General features: G+C 37.6%; 1 protein-coding gene across 2 annotated transcripts in view; it reads right to left on the reverse strand.

The window, feature by feature from the left end:
- Positions 1 to 993: 993 nt before the first annotated feature.
- CPSF3 (cleavage and polyadenylation specific factor 3) overlaps positions 994 to 25820 on the reverse strand; it is a 44934-nt gene continuing 20107 nt past the window's right edge. Inside the window, exons 9-19 of one of the 2 annotated variants that reach the window (XM_082425837.1) lie at positions 24806 to 24964; positions 23711 to 23857; positions 21023 to 21175; positions 14916 to 15024; positions 13333 to 13431; positions 11907 to 12001; positions 10242 to 10329; positions 5083 to 5152; positions 2999 to 3095; positions 1379 to 1441; positions 994 to 1238 (exon numbers count right to left, since the gene is read on the reverse strand). In XM_082425837.1, coding sequence (XP_082281963.1) covers positions 1137 to 1238; positions 1379 to 1441; positions 2999 to 3095; positions 5083 to 5152; positions 10242 to 10329; positions 11907 to 12001; positions 13333 to 13431; positions 14916 to 15024; positions 21023 to 21175; positions 23711 to 23857; positions 24806 to 24964 — 1182 coding nt within the window. In that variant the 3' untranslated portion in view covers positions 994 to 1136. The remainder of the gene's footprint in view (positions 1239 to 1378; positions 1442 to 2998; positions 3096 to 5082; positions 5153 to 10241; positions 10330 to 11906; positions 12002 to 13332; positions 13432 to 14915; positions 15025 to 21022; positions 21176 to 23710; positions 23858 to 24805; positions 24965 to 25820) is intronic. The other variant, XM_082425838.1, reaches the window with a different exon arrangement.

The following is a 25820-nucleotide window of genomic DNA, read 5'->3' on the forward strand; positions in this document are numbered from 1 at the left end:
TATAACCTGCGTGGTAAAGATATCACAAGTGTGTAGTTTTTGTAACTTAAAAATGTTTTCACATCTATCATAACACACTCTTATATGACACTTCTAAAAGGTGACCCTTAGGCCTTTGGTTTGGGCCAAAGACAAAGTAGGGTATCTTAGAGAAATAAATGTATTTGGTTTCAACTAAAAATTCAGATTCAGGCACCGAAGTGTGTCACCAAAGCACAGGGAAGGACTAAGCAATGTCAGTGCAAATTAGTGACTGTGGCTGACCGATGGCTTTAGCTTGACAGTGAGTGTAACAGCTCTTTAGCTGCCCCTGCCCGTGCTTGTTCCCACCCCCTCTGCTGAGGGAGCCGTCAGGCCCTTCACTGAAGTAGAGGCCAAAGCCGCCCCAGGCAGAGTCGACCTGCTCCCTCAGCACCCAGCACCCGACACTCCTGTGTCCAGTTACCTGCAAGTCTGAACTGCTCGTACTTGGAAGAAAATGGATTAATGATTGAGTTATACATAAAACGATTCAACACACATGACGAACCCTTGAACTTGAGTCATAAAAATTATATTCTGAATATCTCTGAATTGAATGTAGACATTATACAAAGAAAATATTATTGAATCTCGAAAGTCCCAATTTTACAGACGTATAAATTAAGGAATTTGCCAAGAATACTGGGAGGGAAGAAATAGAAAAAGCGCTTAAAACTTTAAGTGATAATATGTAATTATTAATTCAAATTCAGAAAATGGATATGAAAATTCAAACCATCACTCATTTCCTTCCTGAAAACAGACAATAAGACATTCTGTTTCAGCTGCTATGAGCAGATCTCAAAGGTTTCAGTGGGAGCTGCATACAACCCTAGAAGCAGAATCAGTAATGGCAGTTTATTTAGCAGTGCTAGAATAATGGACAAATAAGTTGGTAATTTAGCAGTATTCAAATAGGTGCTGGAATAAAGGCCATTTGCCATCAAAAGTAAATAGGCTACCCCAGAGAAATTAATGTATTTTATACATTGTATTTTATTTTAATGTATTTTTTAATGTATTATTTTAATGTATTTAATGTATTTTATTTTAAGTAACAGAAGTAGAGTCAAGCATTACAAAAAAGTTTTAACATCTACAGAGACATACGATTATTAGTGAACTGGCGTGAGGGCCTCATATAGTCTCTGGGCCGCCAGTTCCACCATTTCTCGGAGGGATTCGTCATCTTCACTTCCTTCTTCACATTCTACAGTCTGAAAGTGAGAGCACAAACATGCCTTTCAACGGAAGTGTCTAGAATTATTATATGGAAGATAAACTAATGCTCTTTAAGAACAATCGTTTCCCATAGGGGTAAGGGTCTTGATTATTAAGAGCCAGAATCACTGCACACCTGTGGGTCTGCACCTGGATGCAGAGACGTTCCTGAGAGCACGATGACTTTGTTAGAGATTAACTTTGGAAAAAAAAAAGAATAAAGGGAAAGTCAAGTGAACTATGTTTACTTCAAAGCCCATGTTTGGATCTAGTAAATAATACTACAAGGAATCTAGTCTGTGCAACACAAATTACTTAGCAAGCAATGGATGTGGTCATCTACTCAACATTTGGTATTAAATTTGGTTTAGATTCACTAATCATCTCCCAGTTACTCCTTAACTACAAAACACTATGCTGTTTAAAACAATTTTTATCACACAATAAATATCCCTCATGTAAAAATTTAGGAAAGAAAAAAAAATACCCTTAATTCTATGACCTAATGATAAATCACTGTTAACATTTCAGTGCATAACCTTCTAGACTTCTGGCTATACCTGTGTATTTCTTTAAAACAAAAATGGGATAATTCACCATATTGACTACCTTGTAACTCCCCCCACTCAATAATGTAGGCGGACCACTCTGCACATGAATAAATCATTCCTAGTGGCTGTATACATAGTATCCCATGTATAAGGGTGCACCATACACATTATTTATTCAGTTATTTTATTAGATCCTACTCTTGGAAATTTAGGTCTCTTGCAGTTTTGCTAATCAATACTAAAATAGACATCCTTGTACATATATCTTTGCTCACTTGCCTAATGATTTTCTTCGTTAAATCCAGCAAGTGGAATTGTGGATAAAGGTATTTACTTTTTTGAGGCTTTTGATGCAGATCACCAAACCGCCCTGCAGAAAAAACACACCACCTAACTTACAACCTTCTCCCTGTCCATGTGGCACTTGAAAATAACTGTTTCCCTCTTCTTTCACCATCACTGGGTCATATCACTGTTTTTAATCTGTGCCAGTATAAGCTCAGAAACAGTGATATTTCATACTTTCAATTTGTATTTCCTTTAATTATTAGTGGATCTGATCTGAACATTTGTTTCATATGTTTACTGGCTCTGTATATTTCTTCTCTAGTGAATTACTTGTTTATGTTCTTAGCTTATTTTTCTATCGAGGTAAAATAAATCTAGTGTTTTCTCAAAAGAATATACAGAAGAAATCCCAAACATGTTATTTGTTTAGTAGAACTGTTGTAATCTTCAAAAACAACCCCACAAGGAAGATGATACTTATTTATGCTTGTGAAATAATTCTGAAAGGTCTGCTGGGTGTGGTGGGCGTGGGCCTCACGCTCTCAAGTTCTATTGTTTGGAAAAGCCACTTGGATCTTGCTGCAAACAGAAGAGCAGCTTCTCTGAAAGTCTGGAATCAAGTGGATGCCAAAGTAGAGAAATGCTGAGGTGGATTAAGGCATATTATGAAAATGGAAAACGGAGTAATAAAGACAAGGGAAATGTGTACTATGCAGCAAATGTAAAAACACTTATGACAGAGAAATAAAAAGGATGTAAAACCTGACATATGATAGCGTAAACACAATCTATTAAAAAAATGTAGGAAAAAACTGGAAGAAAACACCAAAATGTAAAAGTAAACTGCAAAATAGATTATTTTTGCTTTCACTTTATCTCCCAAGTGTCTTAAAATGTAGGAACGAACAGCTACATACCCGTGTCTCCAAGTTTATGTTAGCAGTTTTTCCGTCCACTGTGACACTAAGAATAGAACCATCTTTTACACTAACACAGTCTTCTCCAAATATGTCCCTTAAGATAAACAAAGATGCAGTATTAATGGAAAATGCTTTACAAATATATAAAGTACAATTTTATATATTTGGGGAGAAATAATATTGAAGATAGGCCCTAGTTCTGAAGTAGAATACTGATTGTATCTACCCCTGAGATGTACTTCTTAATTATTTACTTTCACATATTTTGTTCATTTTATAATACAGGTGAAATACACAGCTATCGTTCATTAAGAATGCTCCATTCAGCAGGCATTGCACTAGGCACTTTATATACATTATCTTAACCTATATTAATTTTGGTAAGGAGCCCTTTTTACCCAGACCTGGGACTGCTGTAGCCACAGGGTTGGAAACCAACAAACACAGAACCCGCTGCCTTTTTACCGGCAATGGAAATCAGCGCTCCTGCACCGTTGCCTGCTTTTTAGTTTGTATGACAGGGATGCTTTTTAAAATCAAAATGACAATACCAAGAACACTTCTGAAGATATGTGACGGCTTCTGTAGGCAAAGTCACCATTTAAAGCCTAGCATCCATTTTTTAAAAGCCACTAAATGGCTGCTTTAAAAGATTATCAGTGTGGAATTTTGAGGAAAGGAAGGAACAGAAGTGTTAACATAAAAATCTCCAAACATGCAGAGCACCTCAAAACATCTAGTTAAGTAACTTTCAATTTAAAAATAGAAGCATTGGGACTTCCCTGGTGGTGCAGTGGTTGAGAATCCTCCTGCCAATGCGGGGGACACGGGTTCGAGCCCTGGTCCGGGAAGATCCCACATGCTGCGGAGCAACTAGGCCTGTGTACCACAGCTACTGAGCTTGTGCTCTAGAGCCCGCGAGCCACAACTGCTGAAGCACATGCGCCTAGAGCCTGTGCTCCACAACAAGAGAAGCCACAGCAGTGAGAAGCCTGCATGCTGCAACGAAGAGTAGCCCCCGCTCACTGCAACTAGAGAAAAGCCCGCACGCAGCAACAAAGACCCAATGCAGCCAAAAATAAATAAAAAAATAAAAAATTTAAAAATTGAAGCATTTATTCAACAAGTATTTGAGAGATCTGCTATATGTTCAAGGCACTGTGCTAGATGCTGAAATTATAAAACTAAATTCAATCTTTTTATTTTTCCTTTTTGAGGTACAATGCATAAGCTTAAGCTGTAGTTGTCCACTAAGAAACAGTTTTTTTAAAAAAATAAATTTATTTATTTATTATTTATTTTTGGCTGCGTTGGGTCTTCGTTGCCGTGCGCAGGCTTTGTCTAGTTGTAGCGAGCGGGGGCTACTCTTCGTTGCAGTGTGCGGGCTTCTCACTGCGGTGGCTTCTCTTGTTGCAGAGCACGGGCTCTAGGAGCCTGGGCTTCAGTAGTTGTGGCGCACGGGCTTAGTTGCTCCACGGCATGTGGGATCTTCCTGGACCAGGGCTCGAACCCATGTCCCCTGCATTGGCAGGCGTATTCTTAACCACTGTGCCACCAGGGAAGTCCCAGGAACAGTTTTATATGATTATTTTATTTGGAAAAAACCATTCTGAAATCAGGCTTAACAAGTACTGGAGGAAAGGGGAAAGACCTAATATCTGGCATGTAAGAAAAATATGAGTTTAAAGGTAATTCATAGTTTACAGATTTACTGAGAAGAGTCTAAAAAAACATTCTTAACGTGGAATTCACATTTAAGGGGAAGTAAGTACGTATAATAATTCTTAAAGGTATAGTAACACTAGGTTAAGATTTTAGCACATGTCCTTGATAACAACGCTTTATTCAGCTATGCCAGCCACGGAAAAGCATCCTGAGGCTCTATATTAAGTGAAACGTATTTCACAGGGAAGTGGCTGACCAAGCAGGTCACATGCTCTCAGAACTGGCTAGAGTGTGTAGGTAGAAGGAAGTGGTTCAAACTGCTTCATTGATAGAAAGAGAGGCGCCCAGACCAGTTAAGTGACCTCGTCTGAGCCCGCCCCGGCAGCCTGTTGAGCGGTAACATACGCAACACTTACTGGAGCATGATCTCCAACCTCTTGCTATAAACGTGCATTTCTAATTTTTTAGAAACCTTCTGTACTGCACCTGGGGAAAAAAAGCAACAGAGGGTTCAATTTCCAAATTCCTGTTTAGAATGATTTCCAAATCAATAATCAGAAGGTAGTTGCTGAGAAACCAAAGTGGTTAATTGTAGAATCCTTCAAGTGACAAATGTATACAGAGCATCTACCTGCTGAGGCAAACTGATATTTTCATCACTTTATTTCATGTTCTTGTTAAGGAACCACAAGTGACATTTAAGATTATTTAAACATTTATTTCCAATGTTTCTCCATCTTTTCCACATTTATGAGCAGAAGTGAGTGAAATTAGAACTCCAAGAGGTCTAGGAGCACATCCATCCTCAGAGAGCTCTGAAGTTTTTGTTTTATCTAAAATATTAAGTAAATTTAGCAATTCTACTACATATAATGCACTTACAGTAGTTTTAATAAAATACTTAAAATCACTTGCCAGTTAGATTACTTTGCTTTTCCCCCAAAACAAAGTAATCTGACAGTTCAGGAAGATGTGCCATACTTGAGCTGAAGTTTCAATATTGCCCGAAAATATCACTAAGTGCCTCCCAGTTCATCACCAGCAATAAAACAGCAAATTAACTGGTAGTTTCTCAAAAAAGTTAAATAGAGAGTTAACATATGACCCAATAATTTTACTCCATAGACCCAAGAGAAGTGAAAACATGTCTATACAAAAACTTGTACATGAAGGTTTATAGCAAGATTATTCACAATAGCCAAACAGTAGAAACAATCCAAATGTTCATCATCAAATGAATGGATAAACCAAATGTGCTATATCTACACAATGGAAGATTATTTGGCCATAAAAAGGAATGAAGTACTGATTCATGCTACGACATGGATGAACTTTTTTTTTTTTATTTTAAAGTCTTTATGCTTGTTGTTTATGTAGTTGAATTCAGCCACACAGTTCTATATTTTTACAATCCCCCGGGCATGAAAAGCTCACCGGCTGTTCATTAGTAAATTCAAATGTCATAGTTTCAGGTTTTAACCTTAGACTGTCAATAAAAACACAACACATGGCCAGGAGAGGTTGTTTATGAAAGACATGGATGAACCTTGAAAACATTATGCTAAGTCAAAGAAGCCAGACGCAAAAGACTACCTTTTGTAGGATTCCATTTATATGAAATGTCCAGAATAGGTAAATCCAGAGAGACAGAAAGTAGATTAGTGGTTGCCTTGAGCTGGGGAGAGTGGGGAGTATGGGGAATTATAGCTAAAAGATACACAATGTTTCTTTTTGGAGTAATGTGTATGTTCTAAAGTTGACTGTGGTGAATCTACTCTATGTGGAAAAGAGCCAAGTTGTCATTTCTCCTAAATTGTTCTATAGTTCAGACCATAGTCACTCTAATTTTAAATTCATCGGTTTTAATTGAATATACAAGTAACTAAATGCCAGCCAAGAAAACTATATAATAAAACTTTTATACTTTAATTATAATCAGTTCTGTTAAGTATTAAGCACTTAGCTGACATGTAAAAGCAATCTCATAAAACACATTATTAAAAAGCAAACATCTAAGCTATGAAATTGTCTATTAAAAGAAATTTTCCAAAGTGTGTATATATATTTATTACTAATGTTTATGACAAACTCCTCAGATACATGAGATTATACTAAATGTGAAGTCATACACTCATACACATACATCTATCTGCCCTTAGGTCTATGTGTCAAAACAGGGCACAGACATGCTGAAAACAGGTACAGTGTAAAACAGAAGAATGTAAAGGAATATAAGGACATTAAAGAATACATTTTGAAAATGTATAAGATTTCTCATGTGTCCTCAGTGAGAACAGGGGGACTATATATAAATGGAAGTTGGGGCTAAACACACACACAGATACAGATATAATTGTATTTCCAGAATCTGGACCAAAGTGTTAGCAGGCTAAGAAATGAAAAGGGAGCAAATGCTATTTTGATAGAATCAGAGTGTTTCACAGAAGTGAGTGTTTCTAGAATAGAGCTGGCCAACTTTTTCCGTACATGGCTAGATCGTATCTTAAGCTTTGTGGACCACATAGCCTCTGCTGCAACTACTCAACCCTGTGGTGGTAGCTCAGACAGCAGCATTATTAGATGGCATATAAACAAATGGGCCTGGCTGTTTCTTTCTTTCTTTCTAAAAAACATTTGGCCATGCCGTGCGGCAAGTGGGATCTTAGTTTCCTGACCAGGGATCGAACCCGTGCCCCCTGCGGGTGGAAGCATGGAGTCTTAACCACTGGACGGCCAGGGAAGTCCCATAGCTGTGTTTCAATAAAACTTTATTTACAAAAATCAGGTGGAGGACTGGATTTGGCTCAGGGGCCACAGCTGCTGACTCTGCTCTAAAATGTTAAAATATCAAATTTGGATAGAATAAAGCCAATTAGTTTAAATGATAAATATATAGAATGAACGCCCTCAACTTTGAAGAGAGGGTGTGTGCTAGTCCTTGTGATACTTTTTCATCTTTTGAAGGAGCAAGTACTACTTATTAAACCCCTGTCACTTAGCCCCACGGGGGACAACTTTCCATACAGATGTATCACATACACGCCTCGGGTCACTGTCTTATCTCTTTAAAACTCATCTTGTCTGTTTCCTTTCTCACGCTCCATATTTAATCCATCAGGAAATACTGCTGGCTTTACTTTCTCCAGAATCCAACCACTTTCTGCTACCTCCACCACTTCCACCCTTGCCTGAGCCTCTATCTCCCACCTGCATGACCACGAAAGCTCCTCACTGGAACCTGTCAGCTTTCATACTTGCCCTCCTAACAGTCTCCTCTCAATAAACACCAGAGTAATTAAAAAACCCTACAACGTAACCCATTTCACTCCGACTACAAGTTCAGGGCCTTAAAACGGCCGACAAAGCCCTACGCATCTGTGCCCACTCCAAACCCGATCAAGCTGCCCAGCCCTCATTAGAGCGTCAGCTCCTACAGGGCCAGCATGTTTGCTTTGTTCATGGATGTACCCTAAGCACCTAGAATAATACCCACTAAATAGCAGGTGCTCAGTAAGTATCTGTCAAATGACCGTTAAAAGAAGGAAGCACCTCATTACCCAGAAGAGTATAAAATCCCACTCTCGATACACCACAAAGTGGGGAGAAACCAGGAAATAGGAAGCAGCCAGTTAGCTTTTACAATCACTCATGGAGAATGCCTCTTCTGACTTCTCAGCAATGAACCTCTTCCAAAATGCCCAGAGGCTTAACTTAGTGAACAAATGTTTTTATAATTAGTTTAAGATGGATCGCTAATAGTAGGATGATTATTTTTAGTTCCACTAGTGCAGATCAGAGTAAAGGTGTATTTTCACTTTGGACCAGAGCGCTAAGAGAGATACCCAAGATAAAGTCAAACCAAGCTACGATAGCTCATATATTCCTTTCTGTACAACAGACATTAAGTATTTGGTGATTATCTGTTAAACCACCGCATCTTTCCGTTTTTCAGCACAATCATCAGGTGGAGTCTTCATCGGAACAGCAGATGACATCCTGACAACATAGCTGACAATCTCACACCAACAAGTGCTGGGTCCCCTCTTCTGCCACCCAGCGCGGAAATGGGCTTAGAGGAGCTCAGGTACTTAACATCCCCGAAGACCACACAACATCCTAACTGGCCTTGGAAAAGTGTCATTTTTGCATAGAAATTTCATTTTTCAGGGAAGTATACAAATATCTGACTTCATTTTACAAAAGAGTTATCAGAATTTAATGAACAGAAAGCAACCTTGGAGGTTAAAACACAATTCAGTTCAGAAGTGTTTGATTCCAAGTGACCAAGGCCATGCTACGAAGCGAAGGGGCCGTGCTCCTGGAGAGCTGGGTGTCAGAACGGGGAGGTGGGCCGGCTCATGCACTCCAGCCTTGATCTCTCACTCCTGGTCTCTGCACTTAATCCTGTCCCTCACTTCGCTGCTCCTAACTTTGCACCACGAATTAGTTATGACCTTGGTAAAAGGTCCTCTTTCCCACATACCCGCCCATTTTTATATTTCTACCACCTAAGATATGAAAAATGTAAAATAATAAGAGAAAACCGACAACTGCCTTTAAAACTGTTCTGGCATGAATGTATTTGTACCCCCGGGCAAAGACTGTGATACTGAACATCATGTGAGAATCCAAGGTGTGATGTTCTTCTGTGGCTTGTATGAATGCACAGCTCCATCTCTTATGTTACAGGCACACAGGGGTATCCATTACCCACTAGTTAATTCAGCTAAAACAAATTATCAAATGGTGTCCAAATTGTAATTTTACAGTGACTATTACTCAAATTCAAAAACTTACCAGTAACTTAGATGAATAATTTAGATTTGTCTAGGCATTTATTAGTTTCATGTTATAGATGTGACCAATTACAAGCAGATGGATTATGAAGTGGTTACCCAAGCTTTTTTTCTCCTGAAATCAAAGAACTAACTATTTGCTTACTTTTAAAAAAAATTTTAAGAAACAGAAATATTTTATCAGAGATCTGTTGCCATGTGAGGCTTCCTGGAATATTTCAAGGGTGGCTTCTTCCCCCAGGAACACAAAGGGCTACCGTACATGTGCACCTTAACGTGTTATACTGAATTATGTATAAAACAGAATCAAACTATAAAGAAATGACACAAAAATATTTTCATTGGTGTTTTCTTTGATTGAAAATTGCTTCTTAGAAAATGAAAGAAAGTTACTGCAAAATTGTCCCATGTGGAAATTCCATTCTATTCAACAAGTTTTATTAAACACAAATATAGCAGCATATTTTCCTATTAGACATGCTGGCTCAATTCAGCAATATTTTGGAATTTCTGATTAAATTGTTTTTAAGAGGACTGTTACTAAGAGATTTTTATCTTTGTGTTAATTGCAGCCACGTTTTTACAGCATGAATGAAGACTCAGAACAAAAAGTAAAATATTAGTAATACACATTGTTATGCATATATCATATCTTAAAAGTTACAGGAATAAAAAAAATCAGGATATTTTAAGTTCTTTAGGACTCTTGTTTTCTGCTTTTTATTTCAAAGAACCATGGGAGAAATGAAAGAAGTGATAAAAATGAAGTAATTCTGTACCTTTCCTTATTTTCGGGTTTGACTGGACTTCTAATATCACGGTTGTTACTGTATCTGCATACATATCATTGGAAGGGTTTGCCAGCCACTGAAAAACAAGAGGCAGAATTAGGGAGGTACAACCCAGCCAACCCCCAAAGGTGCAATCACTACCACCCATCCACGGACTGTACGTGTGGGATTACTGTTTCTAGCATTTCACTGAAATCAATTGTTTTCTGAAATTGATTAGCATTACTAATTAATTTCAGTAAACCCATTGTTTACTGAAATTAATTAGTAATGCTGGAATTCTCTAATTTTTTTTTTTAAACAACACTAAAATGTACGGAGCATGTCCTTTGTGGCAAGTGTCTTATATGCATTATCTCATTTAACTCTCACATCTTCATCATAAAGGAGTAAACTGACTCAAAAGTAACTTGCGCAAGATAACATAAGCAGTAATTAATTGCTGGTTCTGTGACTCACACTCAAATTCCTAGTCACTATATTTTAGTAGCATAGACAGTAATATTTTTAAAGATTTACTTTTGTTTCTCACATGAAGCCTAAGATCCCCTGACACAGCCATGTGCCTGCTGCTCTAAGAAAGTTTTCCATGTCTACCAGGTTAGGGTGAGACCAGCTGAATTACTTCAGGAATGAGTAACCCCCTTCTTTTAATTCTCTCTCCAAAGAGTACTCCTACGAGCAAGTCACTTGAAAAACTTCCTCTAAGATCTTCTTTGATGTGTTAATTCTAGGGAATAAAAAATGCATTCTCTTATAGTATTTGGTAGCAAGAACTAATGTCTCTAACAACTTTTCCCCTTTCTCAGATAACACTTTATATATTATTGTATGTAACTTCATGTTATAGATAACTATTCCTCTTGATAATTTCTCCAGTTACCTTTAGCCTTATAAATCAAATTCAGACTTAAATCAGCAAACTGCAGTGGAACCAGAGCTGACAGATCTTTTTTTGTTTTAAAAAATAATATGTATGACAGAATAGTTGACCATATAGCTGGGAAATTTACATTCAACCTTGAGGCAGAGAAAGAGACAAAGTATCTCCCTGTATCATTCAGTTCCAGGATTCACTTTGAAAGTCCTTCTTTAAACTTAACAGACGCTAATCTATTAAAATCAGACATCAAAGTCATTTGGTGTCTGTGTTCTAAATTCTACCAGTATGGATTTAAAATTCTAACAGTGGCAACCACATTTACCTAAATTAATGATTTCTAGCCTTTGCGGATTTGGGTCATTTTAATGTTGCTTATTTGAATCTTCAGAATTCCACTCTCTTAAGAAGTGTTGCATGACAAGTTTGTTTGCTTTAAAGTAACAGAATTATATTTTTATCTTGATAATTTTAAGACCTTTTGATAATAACTGAAGACACCTGCAGTACCACAAAATCTGTTAAGACTCACTCAGATGAGAGACCTCTGCTCATTTCACATACTAAATATTGTCTTAATTTATTACTGGTTTCTATGCTACTGTAACTATATAGAAAATGCTTAGTTATGTTATATTTAATGTTGATCTTGGAAAGAAAAATATACACATATATATTTTCCAACAATTTTTTTCCTGATTGGGAAGAACCCAATTTTCTCTACAATTACATGTGAACTCAAAACTTTTTTCCCCTCCTTGTTCCCCTCTTACTTCTAATACCACCATTCCTGGTTCCTGTATTACAGAAATATTTTTGAACACTTTCAAAGCCGGTTTTTCTTGAATTTCTAATTCTTCTACATCACCTGAAAAAAAGAAATTGTAAGATGTATATAATTTTTTTGGGGGGGTGGCAATATAAGGGTGGGGAGTGGGAGGTACAAACTACTGGGTGTAAGACAGGCTCAAGGATGTACTGTACAACACGGGGAATACAGCCAATATTTTGTGATAACTGTAAATGGAAAGTAACCTTTCAAAATTGTATATAAATAAAAAAATTTTTTGAGAAAGCCACCATAAAAAAAATTTAAAAATAATCTTCTGGAGTATAATTATTCATTTGTTTATAGAGACAGCTGAAATAAGGTGATACACAATGAAAAAAATTTAATAACTTGTGTATAGGCAGATTTTAAGTAGTGAAGTTTTATATTAATTGCTTATAGCAACTAAAAGATCTCAACATGTATTATAAATATTCATATAACTAGACAGGATTTACCTTGGACATTAAACATCTTATCAGTTGCAAACTCTGGTGACTGTCAAACACCTATGTTTGTACAAGGGATTCAGTGACCAGCATCTTAAAATTTAACACGAACCTCAACAACTACGTCACTTCTACCGTCTGTCTTCATAAGTTTAAAGGTTCTACAGGGAAATTCCGTTGTCTAAGACAAGGCTTTTCTGGTCTTCCCAGTAGTAACCTCTTAATTAAGGATTAATTCAGACGTATTTTATTAACTTCCTGTGTTATAACCTATAATTCTAACGTGAGATTCTGAAGTAAAAAAAAAGATATATTCTACTGGTTTATTTTATGGCAGTACTTCACTGTATGAATTACAAAGAGCATATTCACAGAAAGCGTAACTTTGTGATCTGAAGTGTTCTTGCTTATCAGACAGAGCCCACGCCTTTTAACTTAACTCTTCACCTCTCATGATGTTAATACACAAAAATCTCTAATTCAAAATGGTCTAATATGAAAACAGAATAGGTTTACTCTTTACTGGACTTTGGCCAGTGGTCATGTACTGTTATATAACCTGCTGTAAAGGTTTATACTGATGGAACCAGAAAAATTATTTTCACTGAACAAAGAAAAGAAATTATGATAAAATCTAGGTATAGTAAGCTAAAGTAGATTTTAAACACAAGAAGCAAAGACTACTGACAATTTTAGAATTTTAAGTGGATCATAATAAGAGGTATTATGAGATTCAAAAATTGTTTATCCGTGTATTTTCAAAATTTTCACCTAAAGGTGGTAGTAACATGACCAAGTAAAGTACAAAGAAAATTTGTGCAATTCTGACACAATTACCAAAATTAACATCCTTTCCTAGATATATAATTATCTTACTCAAAAACAGAAAACAGTTAAGTGAATGTCAATAAATACACACACCTGTCAATTTCTGTAGCTGGTAATAAAGCAAATTAAAAGGACCAGTATATGGAATGGCTTGGGTCTGCTTTACAGTGCTCATGGCCAAGTCAGTATAATCTGGAGAGGAAATCAGAATAAATATACTTTAGGAAACAACACTAGTCTCACAAAATACAATTTGCAAACACATACGAGGAGTAAAGAAAAGAGAAGTAAAAGCAAAGTAAGTGAGAACGTGCTTGTCAAGCTAACAAAGTGCTCCACAGTTGGTTCCCATCCTACACTCCTCCCCTTCCCCCCCTCCCTGGCCAATAGTTCACTTGTGCTCCAGCCGTAAGAAGGCACTCTCATTCTCCAAAACACATCTGGTCCCTAACATCTCCAAGCCAGTAAGCCAGCTGTCCTCTGCCATCTCTTCTGGTTAGCTATCCTTCACCACCTGGCATGAGAGCTACCTGGTATGCAATGCTTTTCCCAACCCTTCTAGGCCCGTTCTCTCCTTACATGTTACCCTGCACTTCTGTATGTCCCGGGTCAGCACTGTGATTAGCTCTTCACAGGACGGTTTCTCTCAACAGACAGTTTTTCAAGGGCTGGGACTGTGCTTCTTATTCTTAGTACATCTCTAGTCCCCCAGCACCTAGCACAATGCCTGGCAGACAGTAAGACCTCAACAACTGTTCGTGGAACAAGTTATATTCTACTGTGAGATAGTCTGAAGGCTGACAGGTGGCTTATCTCACAGTTGAACACCTAAACACTGCTGCTATTTCTTATTCCTTGATAAAGCACTTTTAATTTATTAGTGCCATATAATAATATTGAGCACAGTTATTTACTTAAAGATAATATCGTAGTTACTGCAAAAGTAATGACAGCTTAGCATTTACACGTGCATAAAACACAAGGTCCAGCAAGCAACTTAACACTACAGGTCATAAAAATCAACAAGCTTGTGTGGGGAGCCCAAAATTACTTCAGGAAATAAAAGTAGCAGTATTCCATGGTGAAAGGTAGAAGACAGGCTTCAGAAGGCGGTAGTCAATCTGTCTTACAGGGGAACTTATGTTTCCAATTAAGAAAAAAGTTATATAAAGGGGCTTCCTAGGTGGCACAGTGGTTGAGAATCTGCCTGCCAATGCAGGGGATACGGGTTCGATCCCTGGTCTGGGAGGATCCCACATGCCGCGGAGCAACTGGGCCTGTGAGCCACAATTGCTGAGCCTGCGCGTCTGGAGCCTGTGCTCCGCAACAAGAGAGGCCGCGATAGTGAGAGGCCCGCATACCGCGATGAAGAGTGGCCCCCACTTGCCACAACTGGAGAAAGCCCTCGCACAGAAACGAAGACCCAACGCAGCCAAAAATAAATAAATAAATAAATAAATAAATAAATAAAATTAAAAAAAAAGTTATTTAAATATTGTAATAGTTCAAGGAAGGTTTATTTTTCAAATAAAGCTAACTAGATTATTAAGTTTCAACTATTTATACTTTGTTATTTGGCTGTTACTTAAGATTTGGCCACTGGGTAAGAGAAGTTTTTGAAGATTTTCTTTAAATGCTAAAATGAAATTACATTTGACATTTAATAGTATACTTACTAGAGAGGTCACAAGGCGAAAGTATGTGATAATTAAAGTTTCTTTTAACAAGTATTCCTGAGACCCGCTGGCCTTGTTCTGGTTTTTTGTCTGCTAAAAAGCCCATGACCTATTAAGAAGAAAAAAAAAAGCCAAAACAATTTGAAGAGAACAGACTCTTATAAAATGAAATTAATTATTCAGGGACTCAATCATAATTATGAACCATTTGAACCATGAAAACAACCCATGAATCTAAACATGAAAAGTATAAAATGTTATATACCTCTATGACCAGGGCAGTAACAAGGTTACCAAGAGACCAAAGGCAAGACTCACGGGGGCAGATCTGGCAAGAATGGTTAGGTTCTGTCAGTTCCAATCAGTTCAGCAACCAAGTAAACCTACTGGGTGCTGGGGCTTAAAAGAGCTCTCAACAGAGACAGCATGGCGGGAAGGACAGCAACCGAGGGCCAGACGTGCGTGGCTCCCTCAGGCTGGCTCCCAACCCTGTACGTGGAGGGAGCCCCATGATGCAAAGATGCAAGGCCATGCCGGACCCAAACAGCAGCATCATCTCTGAATGAAAAGCTCTGTAAAGACAGGTATGGATGCGCTCATACAACTGAGGGGGAACATTTTTTAAGAGAAGAGAGTACTGACTGTTCAAAAACTAACAATAACACCAAACAAACAAACAAAACTCTTGCAAACATGAAATCCAACATTCTTAAATATAACTTTTCTCAGCTACAAATAAATGAACTCAAAGGGGACAAAGACCCTATATTTCATATTTGTTTACCTTTCGTCAGTTAAGGGCAGATGGCAGTGAGGCAGTGGTAACATTTGCTCTTGTAACTATAACGCGACCTAGCTCTGTTTCACGTGGTTTGTCGGCGTCATTTTCTCCTTAAATGCTGGTGACTTAAGGAGGCTGATTTCAGTGCAGTGACATCCTGGATGCTGATGAGGTGTCTGCCGGGAGAACCAAGTACCTTGGAGAACAGGACTGAGTGGTTCTTCTGGCTTCACCCTGTGCTGCCAGCCTCGGTTTCTTTCTTTATTCAACGGTGTGCTAGCTCCCAACATGCTGATTTCTTACCACGCACACAATTGCTTGGCCTGACAATTCTCGACAGTAAACTGCATGGGTTTTTGATAGTTTTTGTGGATCTGACTTCTTTACCTCCTTCTTAGTTTCTGTTTTACATGCCTGAGGATGACTGCCATAAATCTGACTTCTCCCGAAGTAAGGTTATTACACTTGAGGAAAAAAAGTAACTAAAGCTAATGATCTTGAATAAAATTATGGCTAAAATAACAGAACAACACTCTTAATACAAAACTACATTTGGGGAAACAGATATTGACAACAGTTTCTCTATGCCTGTATGAAGTTAAATATAAAAATGACACATATACCTAAAGTGTGTTTTCAGTTCTAGAGTCAAAAATTTTTTTTTACAGCAAAAGCAGTTCTAAGAGGGAAGTTCATAGCAATTCAAGCTCACCTCAATAAACAAGAAAAATCTCAAATAAACAATCTAACCTTACACCTAAAGAAACTAGACACAGAAAACCCAAAGTTAGTAAAAGGAAAGAAATCATAAAGATCAGAGCAAAAATAAATGAAATAGAAACAAAGAAAACAATAGCAAAGATCAATAAAACTGAAAGCTGGTTCTTTCATAAACAAAATTGATAAACCTTTAGCCAGACTCATCAAGAAAAAAAGGGAGAGGACTCAAATCAATAAAATTAGAAATGAAAAAGGAGAAGTTACAACAGACACCGCAGAAATACAGATCCTAAGAGACTACTACAAGCAACCATTGGCCAATAAAATGGACAACCTGGAAGAAATGGACAAATTCTTGGAAAAGTACAACCTTCCAGGATTGAACCAGGAAGAATTAGAAAATATAAATAGACCAGTCACAGGTAATGAAATTGAAACTGTAATTTAAAATCTTCCAACAAAAAAAAGTGCAGGACCAGATGGCTTCACAGGCGAATTCTATCAAACATTTAGAGAAGAGTTAACACCTATCCTTCGCACACTCTTCCAAAAAATTGCAGAGGGAGGAACACTCCCAAACTCATTCTGAGAGGCCACTATCACCCTGATACCAAAACCAGACAAAGATATCACAAAAAAGAAAATTACAGACCAATATCACTGATGAACATAGACACAAAAATTCTCAAGAAAATACCAGCAAACAGAATCCAACAACACATTAAAAGCATCATACACCATGATCAAGTGGGATTTATCCCAGGGATGCAAGGATTCTTCAATATACACAAAACAATCAATATGATACACCATATTAACAAATAAAAGAATAAAAACCATGTGATCATCTCAACAGATGCAGAAAAAGCTTTTGACAAAACTCAACACCCATTTATGATAAAAACTCTCCAGAAAGTGGGCATAGAGGGAACCTACCTCAACATAATAAAAGCCATATATGACAAACCCACAGCAAACATCGTTCACAATGGTGAAAAACTGAAAACATCTCATCTAGATCAGGAACAAGACAAGGATGTCCACTCTCGCCATTATTATTCAACATAGTATTGTAAGTCCTAGCCACAGCAATCAGAGAAGAAAAAGAAATAAAAGGAATCCAAATTGGAAAAGAAGAAGTAAAACTGTCACTGTTTGCCGAAGACATGATATTACACATAGAAAATCCTAAAGATACCACCAGAAAACTACTAGAACTAATCAAGGAATTTGGTAAGGTGGCAGGATACAAAATTAATGCACAGAAATCTCTTGCATTCCTATACACTAATGGTGAAAAATCTGAAAGAGAAATTAAGCAAACACTTCCATTTACCATTGCAACAAAAAGAATAAAATACCTAGGAATAAACCTACCTAAGGAGACAAAAGACCTGTATGCAGAAAACTATAAGACACTGATGAAAGAAATTAAAGATGATACAAACAGATGGAGAGATATACCATGTTCTTGGATTGGAAGAATCAACATTGTGAAAATGACTATACTACCCAAAGCAATCTACAGATTCAGTGCAATCCCTATCAAACTACCAGTGGCATTTTTCACAGAACTAGAACAAAAAATTTCACAATTTGTATGGAAACACAAAAGACCCCGAATAGCCAAAGCAATCTTGAGAAAGAAAAACAGAGCTGGAGGAATCAGGGTCCCCAACTTCAGACTATACTACAAAGCTACAGTAATCTAGACAGTATGTTACTGGCACAAAAACAGAAATATAGATCAATGGAACAGGACAGAAAGCCCAGAGATAAACCCACGCACATATGGTCACCTTATCTTTGATAAAGGAGGCAAGAATATACAATGGAGAAAAGACAGCCTTTTCAATAAGTGGTGCTGGGAAAACTGGACAGCTACATGTAAAAGAATGAAATTAGAACACTCCCTAACACCATACACAAAAATAAACTCAAAATGGATTAAAGACCTAAATGTAAGGCCAGACGCTATCAAACTCTTAGACGAAAACATAGGCAGAACACTCTATGACATAAATCACAGCAAGATCCTTTTTGACCCACCTCCTAGAGAAATAGAAATAAAAACAAAAACAAACAAATGGGACCTAATGAAACTTAAAAGCTTTTGCACAGCAAAGGAAACCACAAACAAGATGAAAAGACAACACTCAGAATGGGAAAAATATCTGCAAACAAAGCAACTGACAAAGGATTAATCTCCAAAATATACAAGCACTTCATGCAGCTCAGTATCACAAAAACAAACAACCCAATCCAAAAATGGGCATAAGACCTAAACAGACATTTCTCCAAAGAAGACATACAGACGGCCAACAAATACATGAAAAGATGCTCAACATCCTAATCATTAGAGAAATGCAAATCAAAACCACAATGAGGTATCAACTCACACCAGTCAGAATGGCCATCATCAAAAAATCTACAAACAATAAATGCTGGAGAAGGTGTGGAGAAAAGGGAACCCTCCTGCACTGTTGGTGGGAATGTAAATTGATACAGCCACTATGGAGAACAGTATGGAGGTTCCTTAAAAAACTAAAAATAGAACTACCATATGACCCAGCAATCCCACTACTGGGCATATACCCTGAGAAAACCATAATTCAAAAAGAAATATGTACCACAATGTTCACTGCAGCACTATTTACAATAGCCAGGACATGGAAGCAACCTAAGTGTCCATTGACAGATGAATGGATAAGGAAGATGTGGCACATATATACAATGAAATATTATTCAGCCATAAAAGGGAAAGAAATTGAATTATTTGTAGTGAGGTAGATGGACCTAGAATCTGTCATACAGAGTGAAGTAAGTCAGAAAGAGAAAAACAAATACCATATGCTAATGCATATATATGGAATTTAAAAAAGGGGCACTGATGAACCTAGTGGCAGGGCAGGAGTAAAGACAAAGATGTAGAGAACGGACTTGAGCGAATGGGGTGGGGGAAGGGGAAGCTGGGACGAAGTGAGAGAGTGGCATGGACATATATACACTACCAAATGTAAAATACATAGCTAGTTGGAAGCAGCCACACAGCACAGGGAGATCAGCTAGGTGCTTTGTGACCACCTAGAGGGGTGGGATAGGAAGGGTCGGAGGGAGACGCAGGAGGGAGGGGATATGGGGATATATGTATACGTATAGTTGATTCACTTTGTTATACAGCAGAAACTAACACAACATTGTAAAGCATTTATACTCCAATAAAGATGTGAAAAAAAAATTTTTTTTTAAATGCTGTATACTGTATTTCTTGAGGATTTATAATGCACAATGGCCTAATAAAAACTCTGGAAAGTCTCACTATAAATTCAGCTTAACTTTGTTCAACTTGGCTTCTCCTCAATTGACCGAAAAACTTTCTTTTACTCCCCACACTGCAACCAGTAGAGTTTGGGAAATACCGTTCTAGATTCCCAATTGTAAATATTCTTATACCTATAGAATATATTTTTCTACAGGTATAAGATCTCTTCCATTAAACTGGCCCCTGGAAAGTTTTGTGAATAGTAAGATTCAGGAGTAAATACAACCAATTGCTCTTCTTTGGCAAGAAGAGCCTCACATCCTAATTTTTGCAAATTTTCCTCAAATTCAACTGCAAGAAACGATATTCATCAATTAGCTTCCTCATATTTGGCTCATTATGTACTAAAAGAATTCTGTAAAGTTGCTCATTAACATGTTTGATATTTAAAACTTCAGACAGGACTTCCCTGGTGGTCCAGTGGTTAAGAATCTGCCTTTTGATGCAGGGGACGTGGGTTTGATCCCTGGTAGGGGAACTAAGATCCCACATGCTGCAGGGCAACTAATCCCGTGCGCTGCAACTACTGAGCCTGTGCACAACTAGAGAAGCCTGTGCGCCACAACAAAGAGCCCGCGTGCCACAACTAAGACCCAACGCAGCCAAATAAATATTAAAAAAATAATAAATAAATAAAACTTCAGACAGATAGTTAAAAAGTTTCCTTTAGTGGTATCTTAAAAAGATTTTTGATGAACAGGAGGTAAAAATGCAGACTTCTTACAGCATCCCTCTAAAATCCCAGGTAAGGTTTTTTTTTCATAACTATTTCTTTTTTAAATTCTGAAAACCTTATATTTCATCATCAAAAATGATTAACTCTTGAAAAGACAAATCTTTATAAATTCCATCATTATGGAATATCCACAGACATTATATTTAGATATGCGCCTATTTTTAGATTCTTAGGGAGAATGCCAAGAGGTGGACAGAATACTGTATTGGATGTAGTGAAAAACAGTAATGGAAAAAAACAAAACAGTAATGGACATTAGTTTACTCTCTAACATGGGTATGAAAAGTAAGTGGGAATGTGGATTAACAGCCATCAGACTGAAGATCTAATTTATTTGAAAATTTTCCATGTGAAAAACAAATTAGTGGGATCAGAAAAAGCCTAAAAGCACAAGGATCAAGGTCTTATAGCATATTGAGTAGACAGAAATCATCGTTGAGCACATTATTTGATTAATTAAAAGCTGGATATTCTTAAGAAGTATACATTTCCCTAAAGGGATTAGGAACTATTTGGAATGGACAGGATTAAAAACCATAACATTTTACCTTGGCTAGTTTTTCTCCCCTGAAGTTCAAGGTCACTGCTTCTGTATTCCGAGGATTATGAACCTCTATGTGAACTTCATCATTATCTTCATATTCTCGAATCAGGGCTGCTTTCAATCTGGCCATTTCGTTTTGTTCTCCATGGACTAAAATCTACAAAGTGTAAATTGTAAAAGAGCATAGGGAAGCATCCTTAGTTCAGATTAATGATGGCTGTTATCTGAATTAGTTAATTATATGAAATGGAGATATACTTGAAGTTATTAAACTACACTACTTTTAAGGATCTCCAGTCAATCAAACTTGTGTGATGTTTTCATTCTATTTGGCTTTAAAAGATCCTTAAGTGGAACTATTTCAAGAGAGAGTAAAGAAACTTCTTTTCTGTTCCAGTTTTGCCACTATCGAGATACACAGCTTTGTGAAAGCCGTACTTTTTCTAGGCTTCTGCGCTCGCGCTGGGAGAGGGCTGGACCAGGTGACTTGTGCAGTCTCTACCAGCTTTATACGCATAAGGCTCTTCTTGTACGTGACTACTGCTACTCCTACTATCTCAGAAGACGCCCACAGTTTTCTTTAGGTTTCTTAATATAAGACTAACAAAATAAGATTTTTATGTGAAAAAAAATGACTTCTGATACTTTATTTCTTAAAGTAATATCATATAAAATATTCCAGAACCAAATGAAACCATGTTTTGGAGACGTGTTTACAACGACTGCATTAGCTACCAGTCTTTCTAATTCACTTTCATAACTTATTTTTTACAAGAGAGATCATTCTTAACCTACAGACTACTGGTAGATGATTTCCTGCCTGGACTAACAGAAGCTTGTCCAGTGTCACCACCAGGCAGAGGCATATGGCCTAGAGATGATGAGCCCCAGCTCTGGGGCCTGGCTGCTGTAACACAAATCCTGGCATTGCCAGTTGCTAGCTGGGTAACTCTAGGCAAGTTATTTAACATCTCTGTTTTCTCATCTAGAAAACAGTTGTTGGTTGTGAGGAGTAAGCGACTTGATACATGTAAAACACCAGTACAGTGCCTGGTGCACAGTAAATACTTGATAAATGCTAGCTATTATTTACCACTACCACCAACACTACTATTATTTTATTGTGTGGACAGACTTGCTGACTTGGTTATTGGAGGAAGGTAAGCATCAAATTCAATCCAGGAATTTAAACTGACGGCAGAGACAGAGTCTGGAGAGCAACAAAATGGGACCAAGGATGAGGTGGTGATTCCAGAGAGAAAGAGCAGTACAGTTTTTCCTCCACAGCTTTAAAATCTGGGAGGATATCCATAAACAACACACACCAGAAGGCACCCATGAACTGCCTACACTGTAACTAAACTTGACGTGCTATAAAGCCAAGTAGGTGAGGGATTTTCTCCACCAAAGAATCTGCTCATTAAGGGCCAATGGTAACTACCTGTGAGGACTATATGCTAGAAAGAACTAAAAAACGAACAAAAGGGTACACAAAATGCTCAGCGTCGTTAGTCACCAGGGAAATGAAAATCAAAACTACAAAGAGGTACTACTTCACCCTTACTGGTATGGTGACAATTTTAAAAAGGGAAAATAACAAGCTGACGAGAATATGGAGAACTGGAACCCTTGTGCATTGCTGGTGGGAATGTAAAATGGTGTAACTGCTATGGAAAACAGTTTGGTGATTCCTCAAAGAGTTAAACACAGAATTAGCCCATGATCCAGCAATTCCACTCCTGGGTATATACCCAAAAGAACTGAAAATGGACTCAAACAGACAGTCACATGCCAATGTGCACAGCAGCATTATTTACAATGGCCAAAAGGTGGAAACTACCCAAGTGTCCATCAACAGATGAATAAACAAAACGTGGTCTATACAGACAATGGAATATTATTCAGCCGTAAAAAGGAATGAAGTTTTGAAACATGCTACAATCAGAAATGGTACTTCATTGCTCCATCTGCTTTCTAGACTCATGTTCCATAAGTGTTCCTCTAATTTAAGATACTTTTTCTTTAGCTTAACTCTCTCCAGTCCCCCCAAAATATAACTGTTACTGTAATAATTACATAAAACTTAAAAATATAAACAAATCACATTAGTAAGGAGCTGTGTAATATATTTCATATCTAACTGCATCTTTAGCTTTTACTATTATGACTTGCCTTTCTCCTCTCTCCACATTAATAGGTATTTCCCATTTGCCAGGCACCCTATTACGTGCTTTAGATATATGTGCTCTCATCTGGTCCTCACAATAACTTTACGAGGTATTATCATCCCTGTTTACACATGAGCTAAGGAGAGGTTAAGTAACTTGCCCAAGGCTACGGAGCAAGTAAGGGATGGAGCTGGGACTCAAAACAGTCACATTGCAAAGCCAGGGCTCTTAAGTTATTGGGGAAGCAGAAGAAAAAAAACAGAAAGAACGCAGCAGAAAAGAACAGAAAGAACGCTGGAGCTGGTAGATCTGAGTAAGAGATGCCATGTAAAATGGAGAGGACTGAAGTGCACAGCTTGCCTGACTCAAAGGGGAGTGGTAAAGGTCAGACGCAGTGCATGTGAAGGCACTGCTGAGAGCGCTACCGGCTACCATAAGGAAGGCAGTGTCTGCTCTGAGAGCCAGCTGCTGCTGGGCACGCCTCCTCCAGCGTTTAATGTTGAAAATCAAATTCACAGACTAACCACATGAGGCGGTTTCAAAGCACGAATAAATTCACTGGTTTGCTGGTAATCTGTGTGAGCAGAGAAAGAAATGTAATCAACAGACATTTTCAGTGGTAGCTTCTGTCCGGACATGGTAGTGATTTCTTCAGGTTCAGACATGATATGCTGTTAAAAAACAAAGAAAAGTAAACAAAACAAAACACATAAACTCTCTAATTAGAAAAGAAAAGGTATATTTTCTACTTTTCCACCCAGCCATAAAGTCTTACACTAATTTAGGACCTTTAACACAAAAAGCATTCTAACACTATTGACTTAGCAAATATCAAATACTTCTTTTCTTGATCAAGCAAACATTTAATCAGGAAAGTAAGCAGATTAACAAAAATTCGATATACCTGGGGTCCTCGAAGTGAAAATTATAACTTATGATTAGAAAGGTACACTTGTATCCCGAACTATCTGCTCTAAAAAGTCACTTTCCAGGTAAGAGGATCTGTATAAAGGACAGATGTATTTCTACTCTGGAAATCTATTTTAGATACACAGCCAACACTGTCTAAGTGACTTACAGAATAAGGTAATGTAATAAAAGTGATCAAAGCAGGGAATCATAATGTATTTAAAAAAATAAAATTGAAGTTATCGATAAGAGATAAGAGAAGGTGATGCAGGAATATTCATAAACTTTCTCTAAAGTTTTGCACATCAATGTCTATATCCCTCAGAGTTAATATCAACCATCTTATATCAAGAGTAAGATGGGCAATCAACCCAAACACATTCTCCAGCTTTTCAAGAGAACACTTATGAGTAAATCTCTTTCTCATCAGATGAGGGTATCCATGTGTTTGTCTCAAATAGATTCCCTTCCATTTTTTTTTCTTACTGCAACCAGATGAGTGCGTCTCAAACTTTCACGTGCCAACCACTCACCTGAGGACCTCATTCTTCAACCTGAAGAACATCTCCAGCTGCCTACTGCCATCCTCATTTTTAAAAGTCAAAACCTGCACTATTTAAAGAACTACTTCAATGGAAAAACCTGGGAGGATACTGCCACCTCTGCAGCCTTGATTAGGAAGAACACGATGGTCTCAGGCTCTGACTGACCTTGGCAAGCGTCCCTTCTACACAGTATCCCGCTATAATGACGCCATTCCTCTTATCAGTACACCAGCTTTCAAAGAGCTCTCTGGATAAGCCACTCTGCATCATGCCTGGGGAGGCCATTACAACGCTGGGACCAATGTCATCAAAATGATCCATGCTCTGAGAAAGAAAAGGGAATGGTAAAAGCATGTTAAATACCAAGGTTTGACAAAGCATTCCTTATTTGTAAAGAACACCGAAAAGTGAGGTAAAAAGGTTAATCACATGACTGGAAGGGCCTTGACAAGACTAGTAAACATTTTAAGTCTAATTACCAAGTCCCTAAATGGTTTATTTAGGCTGGGAATGAAATGAAAACAAAATGATAAAAAGCAATTAGTTCACATTGACTTCAAAACCTTCTACGGTAGCGAAAAGACAATTAGGACCATTTTCAGTGCCTGGCAGGCAGGCAGGCAGGCAGGCAGAAAGTAAAAGGAAGAGTCAAATGGGTTTCTATCCGCCCAAGAGAGAACTCTGAAAGAACCTCCCCAAAGACTCACAATGGCTTTGCACACTTCATCAATATTTTGAGCTGGCCAGAAAATCTAACTAAAAAGTTTAACATTGTTTCGAGGGAAAACTTGGCTCTAATTCCTAAGCAATTAACTTAAAAAATAATACTTTATGAACAGAGCCTATTGATAACTGGAAGACCACTTACTACTTGAATGATTTGGGGTATTATGTTTATTACGATTAGAGCATTAGTTGGAATGAAACGTTTTTTTAAATTAAAGGAAATCAGATTTTACTGAATGCTTTAGAAAAATAAACATGAAAATTTTCATATATGGAATCTGCAGTGCTAATCAAAAAGATGATTAGGTTTGAGTAGGAACAGAAAAAATATGTAAGATATTTTTCTCATCAGGGCTTCTTATTTCTATGGCAGAGCAATCCAAGCTTTTTAGCAATAGTAAATATTGAGAACATGCAGAGTCTTGGAACAAGTGGCAACATTTGTTTAAGCAAA

The sequence above is a fragment of the Balaenoptera physalus genome, assembly GCF_965194825.1.
Source record: "Balaenoptera physalus genome assembly, chromosome: 15".
Taxonomy (NCBI): domain Eukaryota; kingdom Metazoa; phylum Chordata; class Mammalia; order Artiodactyla; family Balaenopteridae; genus Balaenoptera; species Balaenoptera physalus.